The sequence below is a fragment of the Lissotriton helveticus genome, chromosome 7, assembly GCF_964261635.1.
Source record: "Lissotriton helveticus chromosome 7, aLisHel1.1, whole genome shotgun sequence".
NCBI classification, from domain to species: domain Eukaryota; kingdom Metazoa; phylum Chordata; class Amphibia; order Caudata; family Salamandridae; genus Lissotriton; species Lissotriton helveticus.
This window is the reverse complement of record NC_136068.1, coordinates 1,230,514,011-1,230,539,449: the sequence shown is the minus strand read 5'-3', so window position 1 is coordinate 1,230,539,449 and position 25,439 is coordinate 1,230,514,011. Positions and strand designations below refer to the sequence as shown.

Below are 25,439 nucleotides of genomic sequence, written 5' to 3'. Positions count from 1 at the left end.
TATCACTTAAGTTTATGGGGGGAAGGAAAAGAGAAAACATAGGGGGGGAGAAGGTAGGCTATGGTCCAATTAGGATATCGTAAGCAAAAGACGATAGGCATAAAATATCCTACTACATTAGAAAATCTATAACTTTAGGATAAAAAGATTTAAAGCAACAGTAGATATAAATTCATGGAGGTTTGGATACTTCCTCAGAGTAGGTATCATGCGCAGATGCTAACATAGCTGATGCATCTAAGAACTCAGTAACGGATAACCGAAGCACATCTCGTTTAATAGCAAGCGTGGTTGGGTACACATAAGCTCTAACTAATCTATGGTTCTAGCAAACTCCATACCATAATGCATGAAAAGATACAGCAAAAGCGTCTTTCCACGACTTAGTGATTCGCTCAAATGCAACATCTAAATGTAAATCAATAATATGATTGTCAGTGCTATGGGAGGACCACACTTCAGAGATGCTACCTAGAAAAATATCGGAGAGTGAGAAAGGAATTTGAGTGTGAAAAATAGAATTAATTTGGTGCCAGACTCGGTCCAAAAAGTCTGAATGGCTGGGCATTCCAAATAACATATGTTTGAGGTCTGTGAAGAGGGCAATACAGGACCAACACGTAGAGGGGATGACAGGATCAATAGTATGCAATTTAGCTGGAGTGATGAGAAGTCTATTATACATAAAAAATAAACAAAGTTTGAGTAGTATTTGCTGCTCTAGAGGATTTCGTTTTTTTAGACCAAATCTTATTCCATTCTGAAATTGGAAAACATTCCCCCAAATCAGATTCCCAATTACATTTCACCTGTGATTTATCACGGGTAATAGGGATGTCCATTAAATTCTTATAAATTAAAGATGCGGAGGGATAGTTACATAAAAACGATTTTGTGTTAGGAGGTGGAGAGGTGAGTACGTGATAAGATAATAAGTTGTTATAAGAGGTTTGAGCAACTGCAATCAGAGACATATATTTGGATTCGTATGTAGCGAGAAGCAAAAAGCGGGATTGCATTGTTGAAAAAGGAAGACAAAGACCATCCTGAAAAAGTTGATGAGTCCATTTAGGCCATGAGATAACCAATCTTTCCAGAAAAAAAATGTGTTATTAATTTTGATATGTTTATTATATCAAATCAGTGAATTTAAGAATTGTGTGCGAGCATCTTGGAAAGAAGAAAAGAGTGGATGTAAGATAGGGCGAGCATTTTTGAGAGTAAGAAAGGATAGCGAGATAGGAGTATTAGAAAGGGAACCATATTCTTCAAAAGAAAAAAGGTGATAAGAGCATCATTTTTATAGAGTCAAGTCTACCCCACCAGGATAAAAATAATGGGTGCCAGCGTGACGTGGAAGAAGTTAAAAGTGATAGTAATTCTTTAGAGTTTGAAACAACTGTATCTTTAATAGAATGATTAAATCATAGTCCAAGATATTTAATTTTAACTGGATTCCAGTGAAAGGAAGACGATGAAAAGTCAGCATGAAAGCAGAATTAGTTTAGCGGGAGAATTTCGCACGTGTCAGCACTGAGTTTGTAACCTGAGACAAGAGTGAAATTGTTTACCTCTGAGAGAAATGCTGGCAAAGACGTTTGTGGATTGAAAATAAATAATAGGATGTCATCTACATTGACTGAGAGTTTCAACGGATTGATACCATAGGGGCAACCTGTAATGTTTGAATTCAATCGGATTTTTGTTAAAAAAGTTTCTAGGGCAAGGATACATAAAAGTAGAGAAAGTGCGCATTCTTGTTGAACTCCTCTATGAAGAGGAAAATAAAAAGTCAGAAGTCCATTAGCTAGAATGAAAGACGTAGGAGAGGAATAAAGCAGAGAAACATAATAGATGAATTTTCTGCCAAAACCGAACCAAGCAAGTGTTGAAAAGATAAAGAACCAACTGACTCTATCAAAGGCTTTTTCAGCAGCTAATGAAATTGCTGCTAATGATTTTTTATATGATTCGGATTTACTCAAAATATTAAAAAATAATCGGGTATTTACGGATAAATGCCTTCCCTTAATGAAACCACAATGTTCTATTCCACTCAAGTGGGGTAATAAACAGTCTCATCAAAGGGCAAGAATTTTCGCAAATATTTTATGACCTACATTTATTAAAGAAATGGGTCTATAATTTGTACATACTGTGCAATTTTTGTTGTCTTTTGGGAGAAGACAAATTAAAGCCTCCTGAAAGGATCCTCCCGATTGCTGAGTGGAGGTAAAGAATGAAAATAATTGGTGTAGTTTGGGAATAAGAAGTTAGGAAAGTGCATATCAAATTCAATAGTGAAACCATCTGGTCCTGGGGCTTTTCCATTTTAATAGCCTGAATAGCGGTAAGAATGTCGGAAGGGTGAATATCAGCTTCCAAAGAAGAGAAATCTACATCAGGAGAAGAAGGTGGGAAAATATAGGATAAATATTGTGTAATGTCAGATTGTAGAGAAGGAGATACAGGAGTATAAAGGTTTTGGTAGAAATTAGTACATTCTAAAACAATGTCCTCATTCTTATGAACTGTGGCATTGGTTGATGGTAAAATTGATTCAATTTTAGTGTTTTCTTTTTTGATCTTAAGATAGTTGGCAAGAAGATTACCAGCCTTGTTTTGAGCACTATAATACGTAGCACTAGACTAAAGTAAATATAGATTAGCAGATTCAGTTTATTAAAAGCAAGTTTGCCCTTAATAAGTTCAGTCAAATCAAAAGGAGCCTGTGACCTAAGCGATGAGCTCTCTGAATATTGAATTTTGGAGTGTCAGGAAAACCCAAAAGACATGGGAGGAAGGATTAAAAAAGAGGAGAGAAGCTCTGAGCCTTCAAGACATTCCACAAGACCATAAATGCATAAATCATTACGTCGGTTCTGATTTTCCAAATTTTCCACTTGATACTTGAGGTGAGAAATCTCTAGCTGCATAGACGGCATTTGATTGGTAATAGCCTGAACAGAGCCAACTCGTCTCTCCAACTGATGAATATTTTGTTCAATATGAGACCATTTGTCTTCGAGACCTTGGAGATGGATGTTAGTCTTCTCCATGTAAGGCTTAAGAGCACGTAATTCTTCCAGAATTAGTTCCATAGAGGTTAGTGTTTGAAGACATGGAAAAAGAAGGTGGGAGTTTTTTGACATGCTTGTCTGACACAGTTGATGAGGTAGGCGCCTTTTTTGTTGATGATTTAGAGGCAGTATAAAGCATAGTGTTTGACGCGCCACCAGAGGCTGAATGACCAGAGTACAAGTCCTCCATATTTTCCTGTAGAATATTAAAAGGATTATAGTCCTCCAAAGCGGAACAGCCAAGAGAAGAACCAGTACTTCATGTAGAGCGAGCAGTTGCCATGATGAATGGAGCAACAGGAAAGCCCTTGTAAAGTAAAAGATGCGGTCAGTGAACACTGCTTAGTAGAATCAAAAAATACCTCATGAAACAACTACTGCGAAAGACGTTGGGGTTTCAACATAAGTCATCATCAGAGAGCATAAATGGTGAAAAATAGGCAAAACATGGCTAAAATGGAGAATGCAACAAGAGGAAAAGAGTCAGGTGGCGGAAAAATAGGAAACAAAATGGCGGCCACAGTTAATGAGGCACAGCCGAACGGAGAGAAAAATATATAAAAAATGCTCACCACTGACATAAGTTATCACTTCAATGAGCACAGCAGCAGTCCACAGCAGTCACCAGTGATTATAAATGGTAGTAATAAGGCAAAAAATATCTAATTATAAATTGTAGCAGGAGGGAAGTGTCCGGGAGGTGAAAGCATGAAAAAACAAAACGGTGGTCTCAGCTAAAGAGGCATGGCCAAGCGGAACGAAAGAAGCAAAAAACTCTCACCCCGGACACATGTAGGCACATCAAAGGGTTCAGCAGTGGTTCCCGAGTGCATGCATATGGATTATGGGGCCAGGGAACAAGAAAAACTGCCAGGAGGAGATCCGTCCCCCGGCGCCGTCATGGAGCTCTACGCGGAGGAGGCCATCATCACGGCCGTCAAAGCCAAGCCCCCCAAGTATGAATGTTTATTTTGCTGTAGACATATGTAGTATACAACTGTAGTGGAAGAACGTCTTTGCTCTGATGAAAAAACCTAACCATTTTACTATAAATTACCATATCTGTCAGTCCGGGACATGGACTGTCTCTTTGCAGAGCTTTCACACAGTTGTTCAACTAGTAGATATGGTGTGTAGGACTAAAACAAATACTTTAGTAGCTCAGTACTGGAAGTGTGCAAACTATGCTCCTCTAAATTCCAGTTACCATGTGGTAGCATACAACTTGTGCTGTTTGCATAGAGAGTGCATGCGATTCTTGATCTTTAACAATACTGAAATTATAAAAACATTGAAAAACCTAGAGAAAGGACACTGTGTCACTCCATCTGCTGCTGCTACAGTTCCCTGATAACTAAATACGGAGGGACATATCACCTGTACATGTGTATGAATGGACTAACCTCTGTGTGTTTCCATAGCTAGTGGTGGATGGAAATCTGTTATAAGAGAATATATAACGTGGTGGTTTAACATGTGCTTAAAGTACGTGTCCTCCTCTATTTGATCAAAAACTACAATCCTGAACATGAAATTCCTCTCCTGTGTTGTCTTTTGATGTACTGCCAAAATCATCCTTCTCATTACTGTTGTCCTGCCATGCTGGCTTCACAGATATACATTCAGAAACACCTTTTGTAATTCGTACCTAGTTACCACTTGCCTCCACTGGATCATAATTTGTGAGTGTGAAGGTCCATTTTTACCAACAATCGCAAATTGCAAGTGCTTTATACATTCATTAGTGAATCTGCGTGAAAAATTGGGTTCTTGAATGAGGTGGGTGAAACCCTACTCAAGCAACAGCTAATAGCCCTGTTAAGGTGAGCCACAAAAAGTCACTAAACTATCTCGTGCTTAACCCGCTGGTAGCTTGCCACAAAAGAAGTCATGCGTAACTTAGAGGCAATGTTTAAAGTATTTATGTAGCACTTAAACAAATAAAGTGAAAACGCAACACAAGGAAAATCCCACACCAATTTAGAAATATAGAGTAACATGTAATAAAATATTTGATAACAAAACAGCACAAATCCAATCAGCAGAACCGAAGATATGCAATTTTAAAGATGTAACATAAGAATAGTGCCTAAAAGCACTATGCCCCACTTCGGTTTACTAGACATACAAGACCGTATAAAAGTCACAAGTTTAGGCTGACCACGATGGAGCACATGCTGGAAACAGGTACCTGGTTAGTACTGCTAAAAAATTTACCTTCTAAAGTCCAGGGCAAAGAATCCAGTTCAAACTGGAGGAAGCTGCATGGAGCAGGGAAAGCAACGCGGATGGTTGTGGACCAAAGATCCTGTTGGGCATTGTTAGTGGGAATTTGCGAAGTGCAGATCTCATTTTGCGGAACATCACTGGCGGTCACTGTAACGTGAACAGTCGGGTTCACTGGAGCTTTACATTGACGGTCTGTGCGAACGGTAAGATATTGACATGAAAAGGGCCTGTTTGTGGTCGCAGTGAGCCGTGAACTTTAAGAATTCTCCTTTTCTTCTAGAAGGAGTTCAAGATAAAGACAATAATAGAAGTGAGAGTAAAAAGGAAGACGAAAGTAATATAACCAACATAGGTCTATTTAAATAACGGAATAGTCATCTATTGTATCACAATATTGGGCTCATTCAGCACAAACAAGTACTGTTTTTTCTGATGAATCTGCCCAACATTATGATGCAGTAGATGACTATTCCTTTGAAACATCATGCATCTTCTTCAATGATTATAGCCGACCAGTGTTATTTAAATAAACATATGTTTGCTGCCTTCCTTTCTTCTCCCTTTTTTCTCTCAGTTGTACTTATTTTCTTAATCTAATTTTTATTTTTTTGCACCATATTGTCATAGTGTGGGAGTGGGTTCATGCACTATTACTTGAATCCCTGTAACATCAAGTGTTAAAGCTTTGTGCATTTCTTACACTTATGTGGTACTAATGTTGATTCTATGAATTGAGGCATTATGTATGCCGACTGATGTTTGATCCAATACTTGTGGCTGAGATCTTGCAGTGTGGTGAACTGGCTTCCTAAGGGAAGACTATATTTTACTGTCTAATGTGGATCTCCTTCTCCTTGGATTGTGGGGTCCCTCTCTCTTGCCTTGTTTGCACAATTGTGACTCAAAATCCAATGTTTTTATTACAGATGGTTTAATTTACAATTCCTTAGACACCAAACATGATGCTCCTATCTGCTCCCAAATAAAGGTTATCACTTATTAAACATAATAAGGTATCTCAATGTTAACCAATAGTAGGAGTAGACCTCACAGTAATAAAGAATTAATTCATGCAAAACTTAAAAATACATTTCCAACTATTTAATTCCCTGTCCAAAGGGCTATTTATGTCCTGCCCTAGGAGTGCTTTATATGTATTAAAATCTTTATTTTGCCAGTTCCAATTGGCAGTTTAAAACTGCTTACAAAGGCTGCACACAGAGGTAGAAATGAGGCATTTAAAAAATGACCACTTAAGTGGTTAGCACAATAAGTTCTGCAGGGCCACTCAAAGTATTTAATTTATGGGCCCTGGGTATGTGCTATAGTACTTTACTAGGGACTTACAAGTAAATAAAATGTGCCAATTTAGTGTAATCCAGTCGTAACATATTTACAGGCGTGAGCACAAGTACTTTAGCACTGGTTAGCAGTAGTAAAGTGTGCAGAGTCCTTAAGCCAACAACAACTAATTCAGCAGGAGGAGTGGAGACAGAAGGTTTGGGGGAAAATGTCAGTTTTTACACTCTATATCAAGTAATTGCTATTTGGAAATTAAAATTGTTATCTTAAATAAAGAAATGTTGAATTATTCAGTTAGCTGTGCTGAATTAGCAAACCATTGTTTTTTGTAAGGCTTCATGCAATGCAATGTATTATTTTTGCAACTACTATGCAACTTGTTACCAATTCACAGATTCATGAGGGCATATTTATCAAATATTCACTCCGTGCAACATAGCAAGCCATCTTACTGCTCTATGTGAAAGGGCAAGAATATGCTGTATTCAACATTAAATGGAGCATTGCTACTTTCTGCCTGCTCTGGTGCACAAACTGCTGTCTATTGCCAATGCAGGCACCCTTGTACCATGGTGCAAGGGTGCCTGCATTGCTTGCAGGTTTGTTTTATGCAACAAGGAACCCTTTCACACACAAAAACAATCCTCCAAGGCTTTTTTCTCTTTCTACATGCACTGCACATTGCAGCACAAGTACGAAAAAGGAAAAAACAAAGAGAAAAAATAAACATATTTCTCCTCATTATGCCTCTCCTGGTAGTGTATTATATTTTAAAGCACTACCACTAATGGTAAATCTTGGGAGGTTCCACAATCCATGGGTAGATGTGTGGAAACGAACATCCATGCTCAACCCATGGAACACCTCCATGGGGCAGAGTAAGACAAAGCAGCAACGTATGCTGCCTTGCTTTGCTCCACAAGCATGGCCATGCAAGGTTCTAGGTTTTGTGTCACCCTTGCACCCCCTTGCATGTCGCAAGAGTGATGGAAAACCATGATATATATGTGGCCCTTAGTAAATTGGGCCCTACCTGTACTGATCAAATGTTTTGAACTGTTGCCATTGAGTAGTTTGGATATGTAAATAAAGTATTTCACTGTACACTGTCTCCTTTTTTCCAGAAATTAGTACAGTTGGGACAGTACATACTGAAGATTGGGGTCAGTTTATGAACATCTGTGACTTCATCAACACAACAGAGGAAGGGTGAATAAAATATTCAGTTAATTTGTTTGTTTTGCATAGAAGCTGGAGATGTCTGCAGCAAAGTTGAAATGTTAATTATTATCATATGGAAAGTTTTTTGATGTGCTAAGGCAGACATAATGGGGTATTTTTACCAATCTTTCACACAGGGAAAACAACAAGTCACTTTGCTGTACTGTGCTGCATGAAAGGGAAAGGGCAGGAATGTGCCATATTTCACATTATACAGCGCATTCTTGTCCTTTCCTAGTGCTCGCACACTTTTGGCTGCCATCACAGACACCCTGGTGTCATGTTGCAAGGAACATCTTCATACACAACAATCCTTAGAGGCTTTTCATATTTCTACGTATGCTGCAGAATACAGCAAACATAAAAATAGGAATAAAACAAGTGGAAATAAAGCTATGTTTTCTCGTTACACCTCACCTGGGGAGGCGTAGCATTTTGATGCCCTCCCAGGTCTACCACGAATGGTAAATCTGGGAATGCACTAAAATCTATGAGTGGATGAACGGGAACACCCACGCTCCACCCATGAAACTCCTCCCTGGGGCAGAGTAATGCAAGGCAGTGATTTGCACTACCTTGCGTTACTCCACATTTATCAAGCCTTGCAGGGCCTCGCAAGGTGGCCTTGCATAGCTTGATAAATCTCAAACCTTGCGGGCACCTTGATAAAACTGGCCCAAACTTTTCATGTTTGTATAATATATTGTATGATCAGTGCTCTGGTTGTGCTAATTTTCCTTTGCAATATTTCCATCAATATGTCTCTACTGGTTATAGCAGTTTTTCTACAATCAATTTTGATGCTATTAACTGGATTTACTTCATTGGTCAATTTCACACAAATCACTTGTTTCATAAGATATTTGAACAAAATTCCACTAACATAGCTGAGGCACAAAAAGAATATTGGAATCCCCTAACTCACCTGTTCTTAACCTGTAGTCTGGGGCCCCCTGGGTGTCCACCACTACTTAGTAAATAAAATAATTAACAGATTAATAAAGTATACATAAATACAGATTCAAGATATAAAATTGAAAATTTGAAAACATTCCAGAAATGGGTAGGAATTTTGAAAGTGGGGGCTAACAATTAAGCTAGTGTACACAACATGATTTGTGGGGGTAGTACAAATGCATCAAACTGAATATAGAATGGATGATGGGTGGCCTAACTTAAATTTAGAAACGCTCCAACCTTGCCATTAAGATAAAAAATCGTATTTTTTATATTTGGGAATTAAATATGATACTTAATCATTTTTGAGTTTGTTTGATGTATACTTGTTTCTTCATTTTTGTTTATTGTGTTGAGGTGAAAATATTAGTATTAGAAATTGCTTAAGCCAGCTTCCAGTAATGGCTGAATGGGGGTCCCCAGATATGAGTAATGATTAAGTGGGTGTTGACAGAAATTAAAAAGTTGAGAACCCTTTCTGTAACTTGATTTCTCAGGGTCGAGGGCATATGCTTTCTTTTGTTGTATTTATTCATGGTACACTAGTATTGGGAACAAAACATCAACCCAGTGCAAGCTGCAAATTCCCCAGTGCTCTAATGCAAGCGCGCACATATTACTTAGTCGCATCTGTTGTTGGGGGACATTGTACCTCTCCAACTACACTTCCCCGGTGCCACTGCATCTACATGGTGTAGTGGCACTCGTGAAACCCACACCACTGAGACGCCTATAGCTCCTACCTTTAGTGAATGCTCTCTTGAGAACCATAATTGTTCCAAAGAACAATAGCCCCCTTTTATTTACAGAAAATCTAACTTTGTTGCTAATGCCTATGAGAATTTTATATGCAAATAGAAGCCAACATTTTGTTAAATATTACCAAGCGCACAGTGGGAGATGTTGTAAAACATCTAAACAACATAAATTATCCAGCTGCACAAAAAAATGGAGAAATCACTCACATATTCCAAAATCTATCCACAGTAAAGTCGCAAATATGAATGGAAAAAATAAAATCACAGTGATTATAAATATATATATATACCTCTGTTTCTTCTTTTGACACTTCTCTTGCCTCTTTCTGCAGCTCTGAGCTAGAGGTAGTTTTTATCCCCCTGCCCTATTATGTACTAGGGCTTTACAGGGGAGGTCATGCCAATGACAGGGGAACCCCAACCCGTAGTGTACCCTAGTGTATGTAGGTGTTTTCACTGTATTATAAGTATCTTTCAGCATAGCACTGTCTCCTGGCCTGGCTAGTCAGAGTCAGTTACTACCAGTACCAGTCAGCAAAAAGCTGGGGGCACATGATAACTTTGCAACAAGGCTTCTTTCTGCACCTCTGTTGTTTCTTTCGGAATATCTCTTGCTTCTTTCTGCACTTTTCTTCATCTTTCTGGGCTTCTGTTGCCTCTTTCTACATTTCTCTTGAATCTTTCTGCGCCTTTCTTTCTCTTCCTGCACATGTCCTACCTCTGTAGGCATAGTTAGAAATGATCATTTAAAAAACACAGGTTTCAGGGATGTTTTAGTTAGAAATTACCATTTAAAATACTTTACAAACATACTGAAAAAAACATGTTTCAGGGACGTTATAGTTAGAAATTAGCATTTAAAAACCTCAGAAACTCACTGAAAAAACTACAGGTTTCAGGGACGTTATAGTTAGTTGGACATTTCACTCATACAAAACCAGAAAAATGTGTCTGTTATAGTTAGTTAAGCTAACTACAACTCGCGCCCCTGCAATGCACTGCTGATGATATCACATATTACATTATTCATGACATGGTCAGAGACGTCACTGATGACATCACAAATGATATCATCCAGTGACTGTATGTTTTTGGAAAGTATATATATATATATTACCTACTGGCGGTCGCCAGTAGGTATATATAGTTAGGATTTTTTCTCTATGGGTTTTTTGAAAATTCTATGTCTAATAACTTTGGCGTTTGTGGACGGAATTGGCTGAAATTTTCAGGAAAATGGCACATTTTGTTTCTGAGCAGCCCCTGAAAATTTTGGGGGGGTTCGTCAAGGGGGGGCCGAGAAAAAAGGGGGGTCCCAAAACGCGTTTTTCCCATGTTAATTTCCATAGGGCGGTTGGCCTCACTTTTAGCCCGAACGGCTGAATGGATTTGCACGAAACATGGCAAAATTGTAGGGACTGGTAGCCCGATGTGCCTTTTGTAGGTCTCAATATATGTGCTTCAGTGGATTTTGAGAAATTAATGTTCAAAAAAAGATATATATCTGTAGCAGCGGACTGGGCAGCGCTCCGCTACGCGTACTTTTCGCGCAACGGAGCTTTGTGAAGCGAAGCTGATTGGTTCTCCGGCGTCTGTCAACATTCCAAACAGTCCGTAGCGGCCGCCATCTTGTCTCTCGGTAGGATCGAGAGACAAGAGGAGGCCAAAGCGAAGGGGCAAATGACCATAAGGGGGCATAGTACATTGTCGCTCACCCCCTAGGTTTGATGTGGAGGTTTTAAAAGGGCCCCGCGGGGCAAAAAAAAATAAACATAATAATAATCGAACAGCTGAATGGATTTGCACGAAACTTGGCAAAATTGTAGGGACTGGTAGCCCGATGTGCCTTTGCTAGATCTCAATATATGTGCTCCAGTGGATTTTGAGAAATTAACGTTCAAAAAAAGGTATATATCTGTAACAGCGCACCGCTTCGCGTACTTTTCGCGTTACGGAGCTTTGCGAAGCGAAGCTGATTGGCTCTCCGGTGTCTGTAAACATTCCAAACAGTCCGTAGCGGCCGCCATCTTGTCTCTCGGTAGGATCGAACAGCTGAATGGATTTGCACGAAACTTGGCAAAATTGTAGGGACTGGTAGCCCGATGTGCCTTTGCTAGGTCTCAATATATGTGCTTCAGTGCATTTTGAGAAATTAACGTTCAGAAACAAGATATATATCTGTAACAGCGCTCCGCTACGCGGAGATAAAATTATATGTGTATTACCTAGCTGTTGCTAACACCAGTTAGCGACGGCTAGTAGAAGATAGCGACCATCTTGGGCCCCACTTTGCATGTGAGTGATATTTATCACTAATGACATGCAAAGTGGGCATGCCAAGATGTTAGCGACTGGAAACAGTCGCTAACATCGCTATCTCCTATTATCAACTTTTGGAAATATTCGAGATAAGGGCGAATATCTCCAAAAGCTACCACCTGCCCTGAGCAGTTCTTAGCCATGTTATCCAATGGGAGGTGGATAACATGGCTAAGAGCATTAGCTCGGTAATGCATGAATATCGCTGAGTTTTCAGCGATATTAATGCATTGCGGTCGTTTTTTATCGTATTTCCGATAAACCTTGATAATAGCAAGGTTTATCTGCGATAATTTCTGACGGTAAAAAAATCGTTGCTAAGCATCGTTAGGGATAAATATCGCTTAACTTTGGTAATATGCCCCAACGTCTGTTAACGTTCGATTCGAAGGAAATCAGGAAGTGTTGAAAAACATTGTCTGCGCCATCTTGTCTTTTTTCAAATGCCACACTTTTGTCGTGCACGGCAGCCATTTTAGATGCCTTGACCAGACCCACTCTGTGCACGCTGTCGATCCTTAGCATGGCTCCCCACCCTCGCAAGCATTTCCCCCAGGCAGTGGTCACCCCCGCTCTCTGTCTTATGCATGGGTAATAAACCTCCCCCATCTGCGCTGCTGTTCCCTGAGAATCACACCCTGTGCCCGCCCGACACCTCCCTTTCGCCCTATTCACTACCGCACCCTCTGACACTCCTTTTCCTCTGTGTCCGATTGTCCAGGCCGGTCCTAGGCTATCAGCTAGCCCTGCAGATGTAGTTTATGGCCACAGCTGTAAAGAATCACCCCTCTTCAAAGGAGTTATAGTAGATCAAGGCCCACACTCGATGAGATCCGTCACAGCAGAAGCGTTGCTATTATCTGAAAACCATCCTGTATTGTGATTGGGGAGGGGACCGAGCCTGAAGCGGAAGATTCCAGGGATGACTGTTTGTACATCAAAGTTTTTACAATTATGTGTCACATTAAAAATATATAGCACTCCGACAAAGTAGTAAGATTATAAAACTTTAATAATTTATAAATATATACAAGAAAACAAAAATAGTAATAACATATAAACATTTTTAGGGAAAAACAACGAAGTAGCGGTCGGCTGTGCGAATAGTCCCAACGCAGCACAACGGCCAGATTTCCAGCGTGGGGCGTCGCGGGGGGTGGGTCATCAGTAGCAAACTGTTGTGCGAATAGTTCCAAGGCAGCAGAACGCGCCGAAATCTAGATGACACGAAAGTGATGTCTAGTAAGTTGCCACCCAGCAAATAACGGCATGGGGCGTCGCGGGGGGTGGGTCATCAGTAGCAAACTGTTGCGCGAATAGTTCCAAGGCAGCAGAACGATGGCACCAAGGTGATGTCCAGTAAGTTGCCGCACTGGTTTTGGTATCCTACAATGCTGCTCCGAATAACGGCGTGGAGCGCCCCGGGGGAGGCGGCGTGAACGGGCCTCTCCAGGTGGAGTGTCATCTGTTGTAGTGGGGCGCCCCTTTACCGTTTCAGTTGCCATTCCGTCCGTTTTTGGTCCACTGTGTCAAAAGCCGCAATTCAGCTGAGTTGCGCCCACTCTTGCGGTGCAGCGATAGGCGGCTGTCACAGGACTCTCAAAATGGCGGCAGGCTGTTTCCTTTTTGGGCCTGGTCCACTGAAATGGCCCTGGGACACCTTGGAAATCGGACGCTTGTCTGCTAGGTCTTGGACCCCATTCTCGAAAGCGTCCCCTCCGCCTTGAGAATTCATCAAAAGTTTTGGGGGCTCCGACTCCTGCAGGCTTCTGGTGGGGAGCGGCTGCCATGATTGCTCGCGGAATGACCACGACGGAGCTACGAGATGGTGGTGCTCTCATGCTGACGCCAGTTTCAGTCTGAAACATCCAGAAACAAGGTGGGGCTTTCATCGTTTGGGAAAAAAAAAAAGTTTTCATCCTATGAAAAGTGTTGTTTTTAGGTCACATGATCATGCCTTCCATCATTAGGAAACCAAAAGTAAAATGAACCAATGAAAAGTTTTATAAACAAGTCACATGACCTGTTATGCGGCATAGGGTATAAAATGCGGAGAAAATACGTTGGCACGTGAGGCGGCGTCAGTAGCGGACCGATGTGCGAATAGGCCGAAGGCAACACAACGCGCCAAGATCCGGATGGCACCGAGGTGGTGTCCAGCAAGTTGCAGCACTGGTGTGGCCATCCTACAATGCTGAAAGTCGGCGTGGGGCGCCCCGTTGGCCTGTGAGTTTGCGTCAGTAGCGGACCGATGTGCGAATAGGCCGAAGGCAGCACAACGCGCCAAGATCCGGATGGCACCGAGGTGGTGTCTAGTAAGTTGCCGCACTGGTGTGGCCATCCAACAATGCTGAAAGTCGGCGTGGGGCGCCCCGTTGGCCTGTGAGTTTGCGTCAGTAGCGGACCGATGTGCGAATAGGCCGAAGGCAGCACAACGCGCCAAGATCCGGATGGCACCGAGGTGGTGTCTAGTAAGTTGCCGCACTGGTGTGGCCATCCTACAATGCTGAAAGTCGGCGTGGGGCGCCCCGTTGGCCTGTGAGATGGCGTCAGTAGCGGACCGATGTGTGAATGGGGCCGAAGGCAGCGCAACAATATTTTCTACTATATTTCCGGAGTAGAAGACACCACAAGGCGCTGAGATGCCAAGATCCGGATGGCACCGAGGTGGTGTCTAGCAAGTTGTGGCACTGGTGTGGCCATCGTACAATGGTAAAAGTCGGCGTGGGGCGCCCTGTTGGCCTGTGAGATGGTGTCAGTAGCGGACTGATGTGTGAATGGGGCCAAAGGCAGCGCAACAATATTTTCTACTATATTTTCGGAGTAGAAGACACCACAAGGCGCTGAGATGCCAAGATCCGGATGGCACCGAGGTGATGTGTAAGTTGCGGACCGATGTGCGAATGGGGCCAAAGGCAGTTCAACAAAATTTTCTGAAGAGAATACACCACAAGGCGCTGAGATGCCAAGATCCGGATGGCACCGAGGTGATGTCTAAGTTGCGGACCGATGTGCGAATGGGGCCAAAGGTAGCGTAACAAAATTTTCTGTATGGATGATACCACTAGGCGTTGAGATGCCAAGATTCGGATGGCACCGAGGTGATGTCTAGCAAGTTGTGCCACTGGTGTGGCCATCGTACAATGGTAAAAGTCGGCGTGGGGCGCCCTATTGGCCTGTGAGATGGTGTCAGTAGCGGACTGATGTGCGAATGGGGCCAAAGGCAGCGCAACAATATTTTCTGACTGACACCACAAGGCGCTGAGATGCCAAGATCCGGATGGCATCGAGGTGATGTCTAAGTTGCGGACTGATGTGCGAATGGGGCCAAAGGCAGCGTAACAATATTTTCTGTATGGAAGATACCACTAGGCGTTGAGATGCCAAGATTCGGATGGCACCGAGGTGATGTCTAGCAAGTTGGTGTGGTCATCCTACAATGCTGAAACTCGGCGTGGGTCACCCCATTAGCCTGTGAGATGGCGTCAGTAGCGGACCGATGTGCGAATAGGCCGAAGGCAGCACAACGCGCCAAGATCCGGATGTCACCGTGGTGGTTGCATAGTTGAGAGGCACTTCATCTGCAGTGGGGCGCCGAGATCCGGATGGCACCGAGGTGATGTCTAGCAAGTTGCTGTACTTGTGTGGTCATCCTACAATGCTGAAACTCGGCGTGGGTCGCCCCATTAGCCTGTGAGATAGCTGTTCTTTGGATTTGGGCCTGGTCCACTAAAATGGCCCTGGGACACCTAAGAACTCGAACGCTCGATTTTTTTTTCCTTTCCTGTACATGCAAAAAAAGGTAAATGCCCGGTATGTTACACGCTTCATCTGCCACGATGAACTCTCCAGAGGAACCGAAAAAATATATAGTTGTGGTAACTATACCATGCATCGTCATATGGAGAGGTGGCACCAATTAATTATAGTGCTGCATAAAAGAGAGATTTGGAGGAGAACCCCTGACCTGCTAGTACATTCATTAAAGAAGTGGCACTGAGAGCTTCAGAGGCAAGGGAAACGGTCCCAAATATTTAGAAGAACTTTGGAAAGATTAAAATGACATGTTTAGATTGTGGTAAATTAATTTCATGTGGGCAGATGAGTGTTACTCTAATAAATACAGCATATGAACATCATCATAGTCGATGGTTGGTAGAGACATTTTGACTATATCCTGGACCTGCCCGTCCTCGCCCAAAATGGCGCCGGAATAAATGGGACTCGTAACTCCTTGTTGTGTACTGGTTGCACAACCTTGATATCACGAGATACGTATGCAGTTTTGAAGCACATGGCAGGCGGGGACGAGAATTGATTGAATATTTCGACATCCCTATTGATATTAAGTTCTGATGTGTTATTGATTACTGTACTGTTGAAAATTCGAATTAACGTCACCCATGGTACTTGCCCGCAAATGTATATCTAGATAATTTTATTGTAACTGGCCCTGTCGTATTTTAATTATAAAATGTACGTCCACCGATTCCGTAGCTGTTAGACACCTTAGTTTTTGCAACCTAATGGCCCGCCCGTTACGTTCCTCTACAGTGTAAATGTCTATTCATCATATACGATTACAGTTTGCTCCGTGGCAGGCCCACGTGGTTATAGGCTCGTATTTGTATAATGAAATTTTCACAATAAAGGTTTTTAAAAGAAAACATGGTAGTATTGTATACATTGGTAAAGTTTTTAATAATAGTCACTGTTTTAGAATCAGTAAAAGGCAAGTGAAATAAAGCAGACCAATTACATGAAGGGTAAAAGGTATAATACGAAGGAACGCAGTAAAGATAAATGGTCAAGGGCTGTTGTGTTTTCTATTCCTGCAACATAAAGTGATCGATAAGAATCTCATATTCAGGCGTATCGGCGACTAAGACAGCAGGTCGACCCTCTTTTGCTCAACGGCTCCGTCATGGGACGAAGAAACGCTCTTTTTCTCGAAAAAAGAATATATTTTACTTGCAGGACAGTTGTAAAATTTCCGGGAAAGTACATTAGCCTGGAACATTATAACATATATTTAAGAGAAAATAATGTTCGGAAGTAATTAAAAGCGTAATTTTTAGGTGATATGACCAAGGCTTTCATCATTAGAATAAGAAAAGTAAAATGAACCAATGAAAAGTTTTATTAACAAGTCACATGACTTGTTATGCTTACGTTACGCGCTGCGCGCCCCGGATGACTTCCGGATGCGCTAACGCGGCGCGTCATATGACGCATTACGCGACAACGCAGGTCCAGAATATAGTCAAAATGTCTCCACCAACCAGCGGTCGAAACACAACCCCTTTCAGCAGGCTAAATAGTTCTATTAAATGACAACAGAAGGGACAGGCAACAAGAACCATCAGTCAAAGAGGGGAGGGCTAGTTCTTCTCTACCGGGTTACATTGGGGCGCTACCGGAACTGATCGAATTGGTAGTCTACAGTGTTTCTGGATGTTTCAGACCGAAGCTGGGGTTAGCATGAGAGCAGCACCATTTCGTAGCTCCGTTGTGGCCATTCCGCAACCAATCATGGCAGCCGCTCTTTATCGTTATTTTGGGCGGGGTGGGTGGCGGAGCCGAGCTGTTTTGCAGCCATCATTGTGTGGAGTTCAGTTCATCTCACTAGTTTTGTATTTGTCATGAGGGGTTGTTCCTAATGTTTCTATTTTAGCGAGGTCAAAAAGAGATCCCATTAGTGGCCTACTGATTTTGCTCGATTCCTTTTCTTTTTTTTTACACGATTTTTCGTTATCTGCAAAGACTAAACAGAGTATTGCGACTCTGTGTTTGTTTGTAAATAGAGAATGAACCAAAGAGAACTAATTCTAAAACAGTAAATACTTGGATAACAATCAATCAAATGGAGAGAGAAGCAGGCACGACGGATTACAACGGGGGCAAAGGCCTGCGTTAACTACCTTTCACTATCTGCAAAGAGAGAGTACTCCTAATAGAAATGAGGGGGGGGGGGCACCATTCAAAGCAGATCAGTGTGCATAAACACGAAAATGTTTTCACTTACCACGTACTTGACATTCGACAGCTTATGATATTTGCTATTAAAAAACCATTGAAATTCACTTAAAAACCATAGGTTATAGACCATATATAGTTAGGAATTAGCATTTACAAAACCTTGAAAATTCACTGAAAAAACCATAGGTTATAGACCATATATAGTTAGGAATTAGCATTTAAAAAACCTTATTTTACTCACACAAAACCATTGAAATTCCATATATAGTTAGTTGCACTAACTATATATTGCGCACCCGCAATCCACTGCTGATCATGTTGTGGAAAAGTAAATTTTGTCATGTTCTGTGTCCCTACGAGTCATCCATCATATGTTATGTGTGCATGACCAATATGCATATGTTATTCCCCATGTCCGATTCAAGACGCAATTATAGTTGTGTCCACCTCTGGTATGTCATTCCCCAGTCTCCATGAGTAATATGAGTATCAGGCCTATGTAAAGTAATGTTGCCACGTTTCTCAGTGTGCACGTTATTCTATTATAAAGTTCCCGTTTCTAGGCCTCAACAGGGCCCGGACATCAGATTCAGCTCCTGTCTCCTGAACCCTTGCTGAGGAGCGATTCAGCCCCCACCTGTATCCTCGACCCTTCACTTACTTCCTGCCTCGCAGTGCCCGGTGCAGCTTGGCTCTGCCTCTGAGTCTGCCAAGACTATGTTATGATTCCAGCTATCAGTTTAGTCCTCCTTCTCTGCATTCCTAAGCTACTGAACTGCATCAATAGTTTCCGTCATTGTCTAGCCTATGCGGCTCCATATTAAGAGAAATACTGTATTTAATGGTCATTTAATATTCTTCATCACGCACTACATGTAGAATAAATGCATGCTCTAGTCTTAGAGTCAATTAGCTTTTCCCCTCATGACTTCTAGTTTATATCAACATGTTCCCTAAACATCAGATACTAGATAGGGTTTAGGTACATGTCGCTCCGACCCTCCAGACTTTAGTCTCTGCTCCTAGCACAGAGTTCATAGCCCCCAGCTTCTCCTCGTAACACGTCATTGCCAGTTTGCGCGCACCACCAGGTTAGAGGTCCCGGCTCCTTAGGTAGCCCCCTCCTATGTTTCCGCCCATTCATGACATATTCTGTTACGTTTGCATCACATGTCTGAGTTACACCTTCTTTTTACTCTTATCTTTCGCGACTGCTACGCGTCACGCCTTCTGCTCCACCCACTGCTACGCCTACTGCAATGTAATGCTATGTGTTTGCGTTGTGTATATATGCTCATGTATTGTTATTAAAAGTTAGCGCGCTCATCCCAGATCGAGCCCCAGCAGCTGCTGGGCCCTGTCATCCTATTCCTATGCAGGTTGTCCTGTTCCTGTCCTTATGCTGTATTAAACCTGCAAAACTCCTACTACCTCGAATCTTGACTCTTATTTATTGAGCTATCTGTTATTCATTCATTCACTCAAAAATAGATCCGGTATTATTTATTTATATACCACATAATGGCGCCCGAACAGGGACTTGCCCTTTCCCCACGCGTCGGTGAAGCCACGCCGACCCCCTGACCCTCTGCAGTCGTGACGGAACTCTTCTGCGCAGTGGCAGATATTTCTGCTCAAGTATCCCTCAGGCCCACGGAGGAGACGGAGGAGGCGGTCCAGCATCCAGACGAGACGGTGGAGGAACGCGGCGAGTCCCGACCAGAGCCCAAGCCAAGAGTCCAGGGTCCGAGGTATCCGGAGGTCCACCCGTAACTGAAGTCCGAAGTCCGAAGTTCGTCGTCATCGTCGTAGCAGTCCAGTCCAGTCCGAGGCTTTCCGTTCTTGCTGCCCGGTGAGTACCGTTACTGGGGTGGTATCTAGACAGGGTCAATTTGATTGACTCTGGTCTGTGGGTTGGTGGTACACAGTCCCACAAACGAAGTGTCCACTTCGGTGGATGCGGGTCCTGACGTGTCTCTTTAAAGAGACCGGTAAGTTTCGTGCTGTTTCAGCAGTGCATCTAGTTTCTGTTCTAGTCAGTTCTGTTCTCGAGAAATTTCAAGTATTTCCAGGTAGTATTCTGTCCGAACTGTTATTTTAAATGTTTTTCATGTATTCTAATGTCGTGGTATGAATGGGAAATAAGTATCGTGTTTATTGTGTATTGTATTGTGTCTAGATTACAGTTCAGTCATGCCTATATTTTCCAAGTTACGTCAGTTAAAGACTAGAAAGGGTCTGCTGGAAGCAGCAGTTCCCGTCCCGCCCAGGGACAGTCCAGGTCACTTTATGTATCAGAAACATGGCATAAGTGCCATATTGTATCTAGATTTATGGGTAGAGTATACCAAACAGTTAGAAGAAAAGTATAGATGGCCCGTATCGGGTACATGGGATGCCGAATGCATCATGCGAGTAGAGGAGGCATTATGGAAAAAGAAAGCCAGACAATCACAGAAAGATGCCATCGAGTTATGGCGCAAAGAAGCTCATAAAAGAACCGAAAGAGAAATCAGAAAGTCAGAACTAAGTAGAGAATCCCAAGAACGAGCCCAAGAAAGAGAATTAATCGAGATAGGTGAACGAGTTAGAACTGAGCAATCAGACAGACAGAGGAATGCCCTCATTAAGGGTATGTATCCTCTTCTTGCTGAGGGCTTGCCAAAAGCGACCCCAGAGGCATCCAGTAATTTCCCGCCACCATTAGTTCCGACCAAGCTACGTCACAAACCGACCGCAGCTGATATTTTTATTTCGTCCTATCTGGACGACACAGTCCCCGAATATGCAAATCCTGTTCGCACTCCGCCAGTCCCTGTAAACCAGGTAATTCCTGCTCCTCCAGACACCGGGGTGCCCTTAACAGCCCCCCCGGGTCAGCCTGCCATACAAGTCCAGCCCACGTTACAATTACCCACCCTGCCAGGACGAAAAGCATCAGTTGATGATTCCAGTTTAGGGGCCGCAGGAGGAGGTCTTCCTCAAACTCCGCCGCCATACAAGCGTTTATCAGCACTCGAATTACATGCTCAAGCATCACAGCGTACTCCCAAGAGTAATAAGTCTGTTGCAGAGATCAGGCAAACCCTTGGCGAATGTGTCTATGACCCAGTTCCAGGCGAGTTTAATATGGTTTTATATTCCGTACGCGTAAGGAGAGTGACCGAGTATCTAGTCACCCTGCCGAATATGAAAGAAGATCTAGACAGGATATATCGTTTCATCCGTACAGGGGATGACCCACAAAGTATTAGTGATGCCATGTCTCAAAGGAAAGCCGAGATTCAGCGTATGATATTAAAGTTCTTAATTAACTGTCTAATAAGAGAACAGGATTACCCGTCTAAAGACCCGGAAGAAATGAAAACTCTAACAAAGTGGAGTGATAATATAGCCAAAGGAAAGCACAATACCATTGGTGCCATGGAAAGTATGTACAAGAAAATTCGTAGAGAGATAATAAAGATACACGAACAGCGTAAAGCAGCACAAGTAAGCGAGAAAGAAAGTACCTCTGATCCTGAAGAGGAAGACGATGAGAATACTGCCAGAATAGCGTATGTAGGAAAACCTAGATTTCCAGATCGCCATTTACGTCTAGAACACAAGCCAACTTTCCATCATTCAGCACCAGAACAAGGTTCCCTAGAACAAGTATTTCAAGCTACCGATCACATTCTGAAATCACGAATCGGTTATAGTGAGTTAAGTACCATGCATGAACAAGAACTAGTCCGATCAGCAGTCAGATGGATTACTGATTCTACCACTTTTCCAGACGAAATAGTGGCACAAATGTTTCTGAAAATGCCCCCAGCCGAGCAACGACTGGTGGGTATGTATATGATTCAGCACCTCATTACTCTGTATGAGGGTCAACATTCTGATCCAGGCCCGTTACATGATATCCTGAACGAGTTACTCCAGTACAGATGGAGAGGTCTAGGTACCGATTTAATTAGTGTCATTCTAGAACAGCGCCATAAATATAGAACGTTTTTGAACCCGCATTTTGTCCATGTCTCACCCCCAGAAAGTAAACCGTTTTACATAGACAGACAGAATCCATTACGAGAAGTCCACCCAGTCAGAGGAGCGGGTGGCGAAATGCAGCGAGTGTTTGTATACACTCCAATCACAAAGATGGAACTTCTAGAGATGAAGAAATTAATTCCCTGTCATGACAAAGATCCAGCAGGGTTCCATAGAGAATTAAAAGACATGCTCCGTATGGGAGAATACACATACCCAGATATCATTAAAATGTTAAAGGTTCTGTTGCCCGCAGGGGTGTATGAAAAGCTTAAAGAAAAAGAATGGGAGGTGGGAGAGAAAAAGATCGATTGGGCAGTTCTAGAAGCTGAAGACAAGTCACGTGTACCAGGTACTGGTCTCGGAGATAAATGTAAAGAATTACCAGAATTATTGATTCAAGTTTTACCCAGATTATTAACAACGAAAAAGGAAGACTGGGATGCAATCTCAGCCTGTAAACAGAAACAAGATGAAGATATTAGTGATTTTTATTCTAGGTTTGAAAAGTGTTTTAGTATCAACAGTGGCCTCAAGACAAGTAGTGAGTCATATCCTCACCTTTTCGTTACTAAATTAGTCGAGAATTCAAGCCCACCAATTAAAAACCGAGTTCTGAAAGTCGAAAGTACCTGGCAAGCAAATACTCCGTCCCAGATGCTCCAGATGCTCCAGTACCACCAGAATAGAATCAGGGAAGAGCAAGAACACGAGAGAAAACGTATGAAAGACACGAAAATGAAAGTACTAGTTGCACAATCTGTTCCTCAAGACAGTCAGAAGAGGGGTCAGAATCAAGCCAGTCATCCTGCAGCTCCCGTTAAAGGGAACTGCAATTATTGTAAACAGCCAGGTCATTTTATAAATGAGTGTGCAGTTCTGAAACACAACATAGCTACTGGTAAGACTAAAGAAAGACCACGTCCGCCTAGACAGGAACAAGTTTCACAGATTCCTCAGCCACAGAATGCACAACAGACAGTTACAGTACCGCAGCCTATTGCTGCAACACAGCATGTTACATCGCAGATGTACCAGTATGCACAGTCTGAGTATCCAGAGTACCAGCCATATTCATGAAACAGCCTAGAGAGGGAGGTAGGCTTGCCTCTCATCGAGATACCTGTAGATCAAGAAGGTCCCTATGTTCACAGTCAAGTATTAGGGAAAGACAGAAAGTTTTTGATTGATACAGGGGCAAGTAGGACCACAATTAGTCATGCCGAAGTTCCAGGGGCTCCGCTCTCAGGCTCAAGAAATGTTTCCCTTGGATTTTCAGGAAAGCCTATCGTTAATGAGATTTCAAAGCCAGTCACTCTAGAAGTAGGTCCATTGTCCCGCACTACTGATCTGTTACTTACTAAGTCATGTCCAGAAAATCTATTGGGCATTAAAACACTGAAAGAGTTAGGTGCAGTTATATGTTGTTCCCCAGAGGGAATACGATTGTTCCTACGTGACTTTAAGGGTCACTATGTATTACGAGATTTTGATCCCAGACTGTCTAAAGTTCCGCAGCATTTATGGGCGCAAGGTCCAACTGATGTAGGTTACATGCAAATCACACCCCATCGTGTGACTCTCAAACCAGGTGTAGTGTTACCACGAATCAGGCAGTATAGATTGCCGCCTGAGGCTGTAACAGCCTTATCCAAAATTATTGACGAGCTCATGGCTCAAGGAGTAGTTGTAGAAACTGACTCCAACGTATGTAACTCTCCAATCATTCCAGTTATGAAACGTACTGATCCAAATGCACCCCCAGTATATCGATTAGTGATTGATTTACGGGAACTTAACAAATGTATTATTCCTCAGTACCCAGTTGTCCCAGATATCTCTTCCCTATTGACAGCCATTGATTCCGAAGCCACGTTCTTCACTGTCATAGACCTCAAGAACGCATTTTTTAGTGTTCCCATCCATCCAGACAGCCAGTTTCTTTTCGGATTTTGTTTAAATGGAAGGAGCTATATGTTTACACGAGCTCCTCAAGGTTTCACAGAAAGCCCTAGTATTTACAGTCAAGCACTTAAGAGACAACTAGATAATATTCACATGCCAACTGACACTGCGCTGCTCCAGTATGTTGATGATCTACTGATCACAGCCCGTTCTGAACGTGACTGCGAGCGAGCGTCACTGACGGTTCTGTATTTCCTAGCCGAGATGGGGCACAAGGTGTCCCCTTCGAAGCTTCAATTCTGTGTCCAGCAAGTGGTCTACTTAGGACACTTACTGTCCAAGAGGGGTAGGCAGTTGACACCAGACCGTATCCAGTTAATAGCGAGTCTTCCTCAGCCCAGGACCCAGAAGGAGGTACGTGCCTTTATCGGCCTTACTTCTTATTGCAGACAATGGATTCCTCAGTATGCATTTCTAGCCAAGCCACTGATACAGTTAACGACACAGGAGGCAGCCGCATCGACTGTTCTCCCTTGGACATCTGAACATACACTTAGTTTCAACGAGTTAAAGAAAGCTTTATGCCAAGCTCCAGTTCTAGCTACACCGAACTACAGTAAGCCTTTTACACTTTTCGTTACTGAACGTGAAGGTACAGCATTATCTGTTCTCACACAAGACCAAGCAGGACAATACAAGCCTTGTGCTTATTTTTCGAGCACATTAGATCCAGTCGCCCAGGCTTTGCCTGCGTGCCTCAAGTCAGTTGCAGCCACAGCACTAGCTATCAGACAAAGTGATTCCATAGTTTTAGGACACTCCTTGACAGTACAAGTTCCACATTCCGTGGAAGTTCTTTTAAACCGAACACAAACACAGCACTTGACAATTGCACGTTTAACAGGTTATGAATTGACACTGTTTCAGCCACACATAGAAATTAGACGCTGCAACGTCCTGAACCCTGCTACACTGTTACCATCAGCTAGTTCAAATTCTGCCACACATGATTGTGTGGAAGTAGTCAACATTACGACAAAGCCAAGACAAGACCTGACAGACATTCCGTTACCAGATCCTGACCTGACACTTTATGTGGATGGTTCATGTATGAGAACTAGTACAGGAGAACTAGTCGCCGCGTATGCAGTGACTACTGACACCGAAGTTATTGAAACACACCGTATTGATACCCTGTCCGCTCAAGCAGCAGAGCTAGTTGCTCTGACACAAGCCTGTATACACGCCAAGAACCTGAAAGTTAATGTTTACACAGATTCACGTTACGCATTTGGAGTTGTACACGACTTTGGAGTGCTCTGGCAGGAGAGAGGTTTCATGACTTCTCATGGAACCAAGATTCAGCATGGTATCCTTATCCAAGCTCTGTTAGATGCAATACATTTACCGACATCTATCGCTATCATGAAATGCAAAGCACATACGAAAGCTACTGACATTATTTCCCAAGGTAATGATCTAGCAGATCGCACAGCCAAGCTTACAGCACAGACTCTAGACAGTCCAGTTAACATGACACACACTCCAGATCTGACTACATGTATGACAGTTAAGGACCCTACTCAAGATGTCATAGATATCCAGTTACATGCTACTCCCGATGAAATCAAGAAATGGTCTGAACAAGGAGGGGTCC

The 25,439-nt window shown here is 42.6% G+C and overlaps 1 protein-coding gene across 2 annotated transcripts in view; it reads left to right on the top strand.

The window, feature by feature from the left end:
- Positions 1-25,439, top strand: part of TOM1L1 (target of myb1 like 1 membrane trafficking protein) — a 653,197-nt gene that overhangs the window by 54,041 nt on the left and 573,717 nt on the right. For both annotated transcript variants that reach the window (XM_078654420.1, XM_078654421.1), the window contains one exon: positions 7,736-7,820. In XM_078654420.1, coding sequence (XP_078510546.1) covers positions 7,736-7,820 — 85 coding nt within the window. The remainder of the gene's footprint in view (positions 1-7,735; positions 7,821-25,439) is intronic.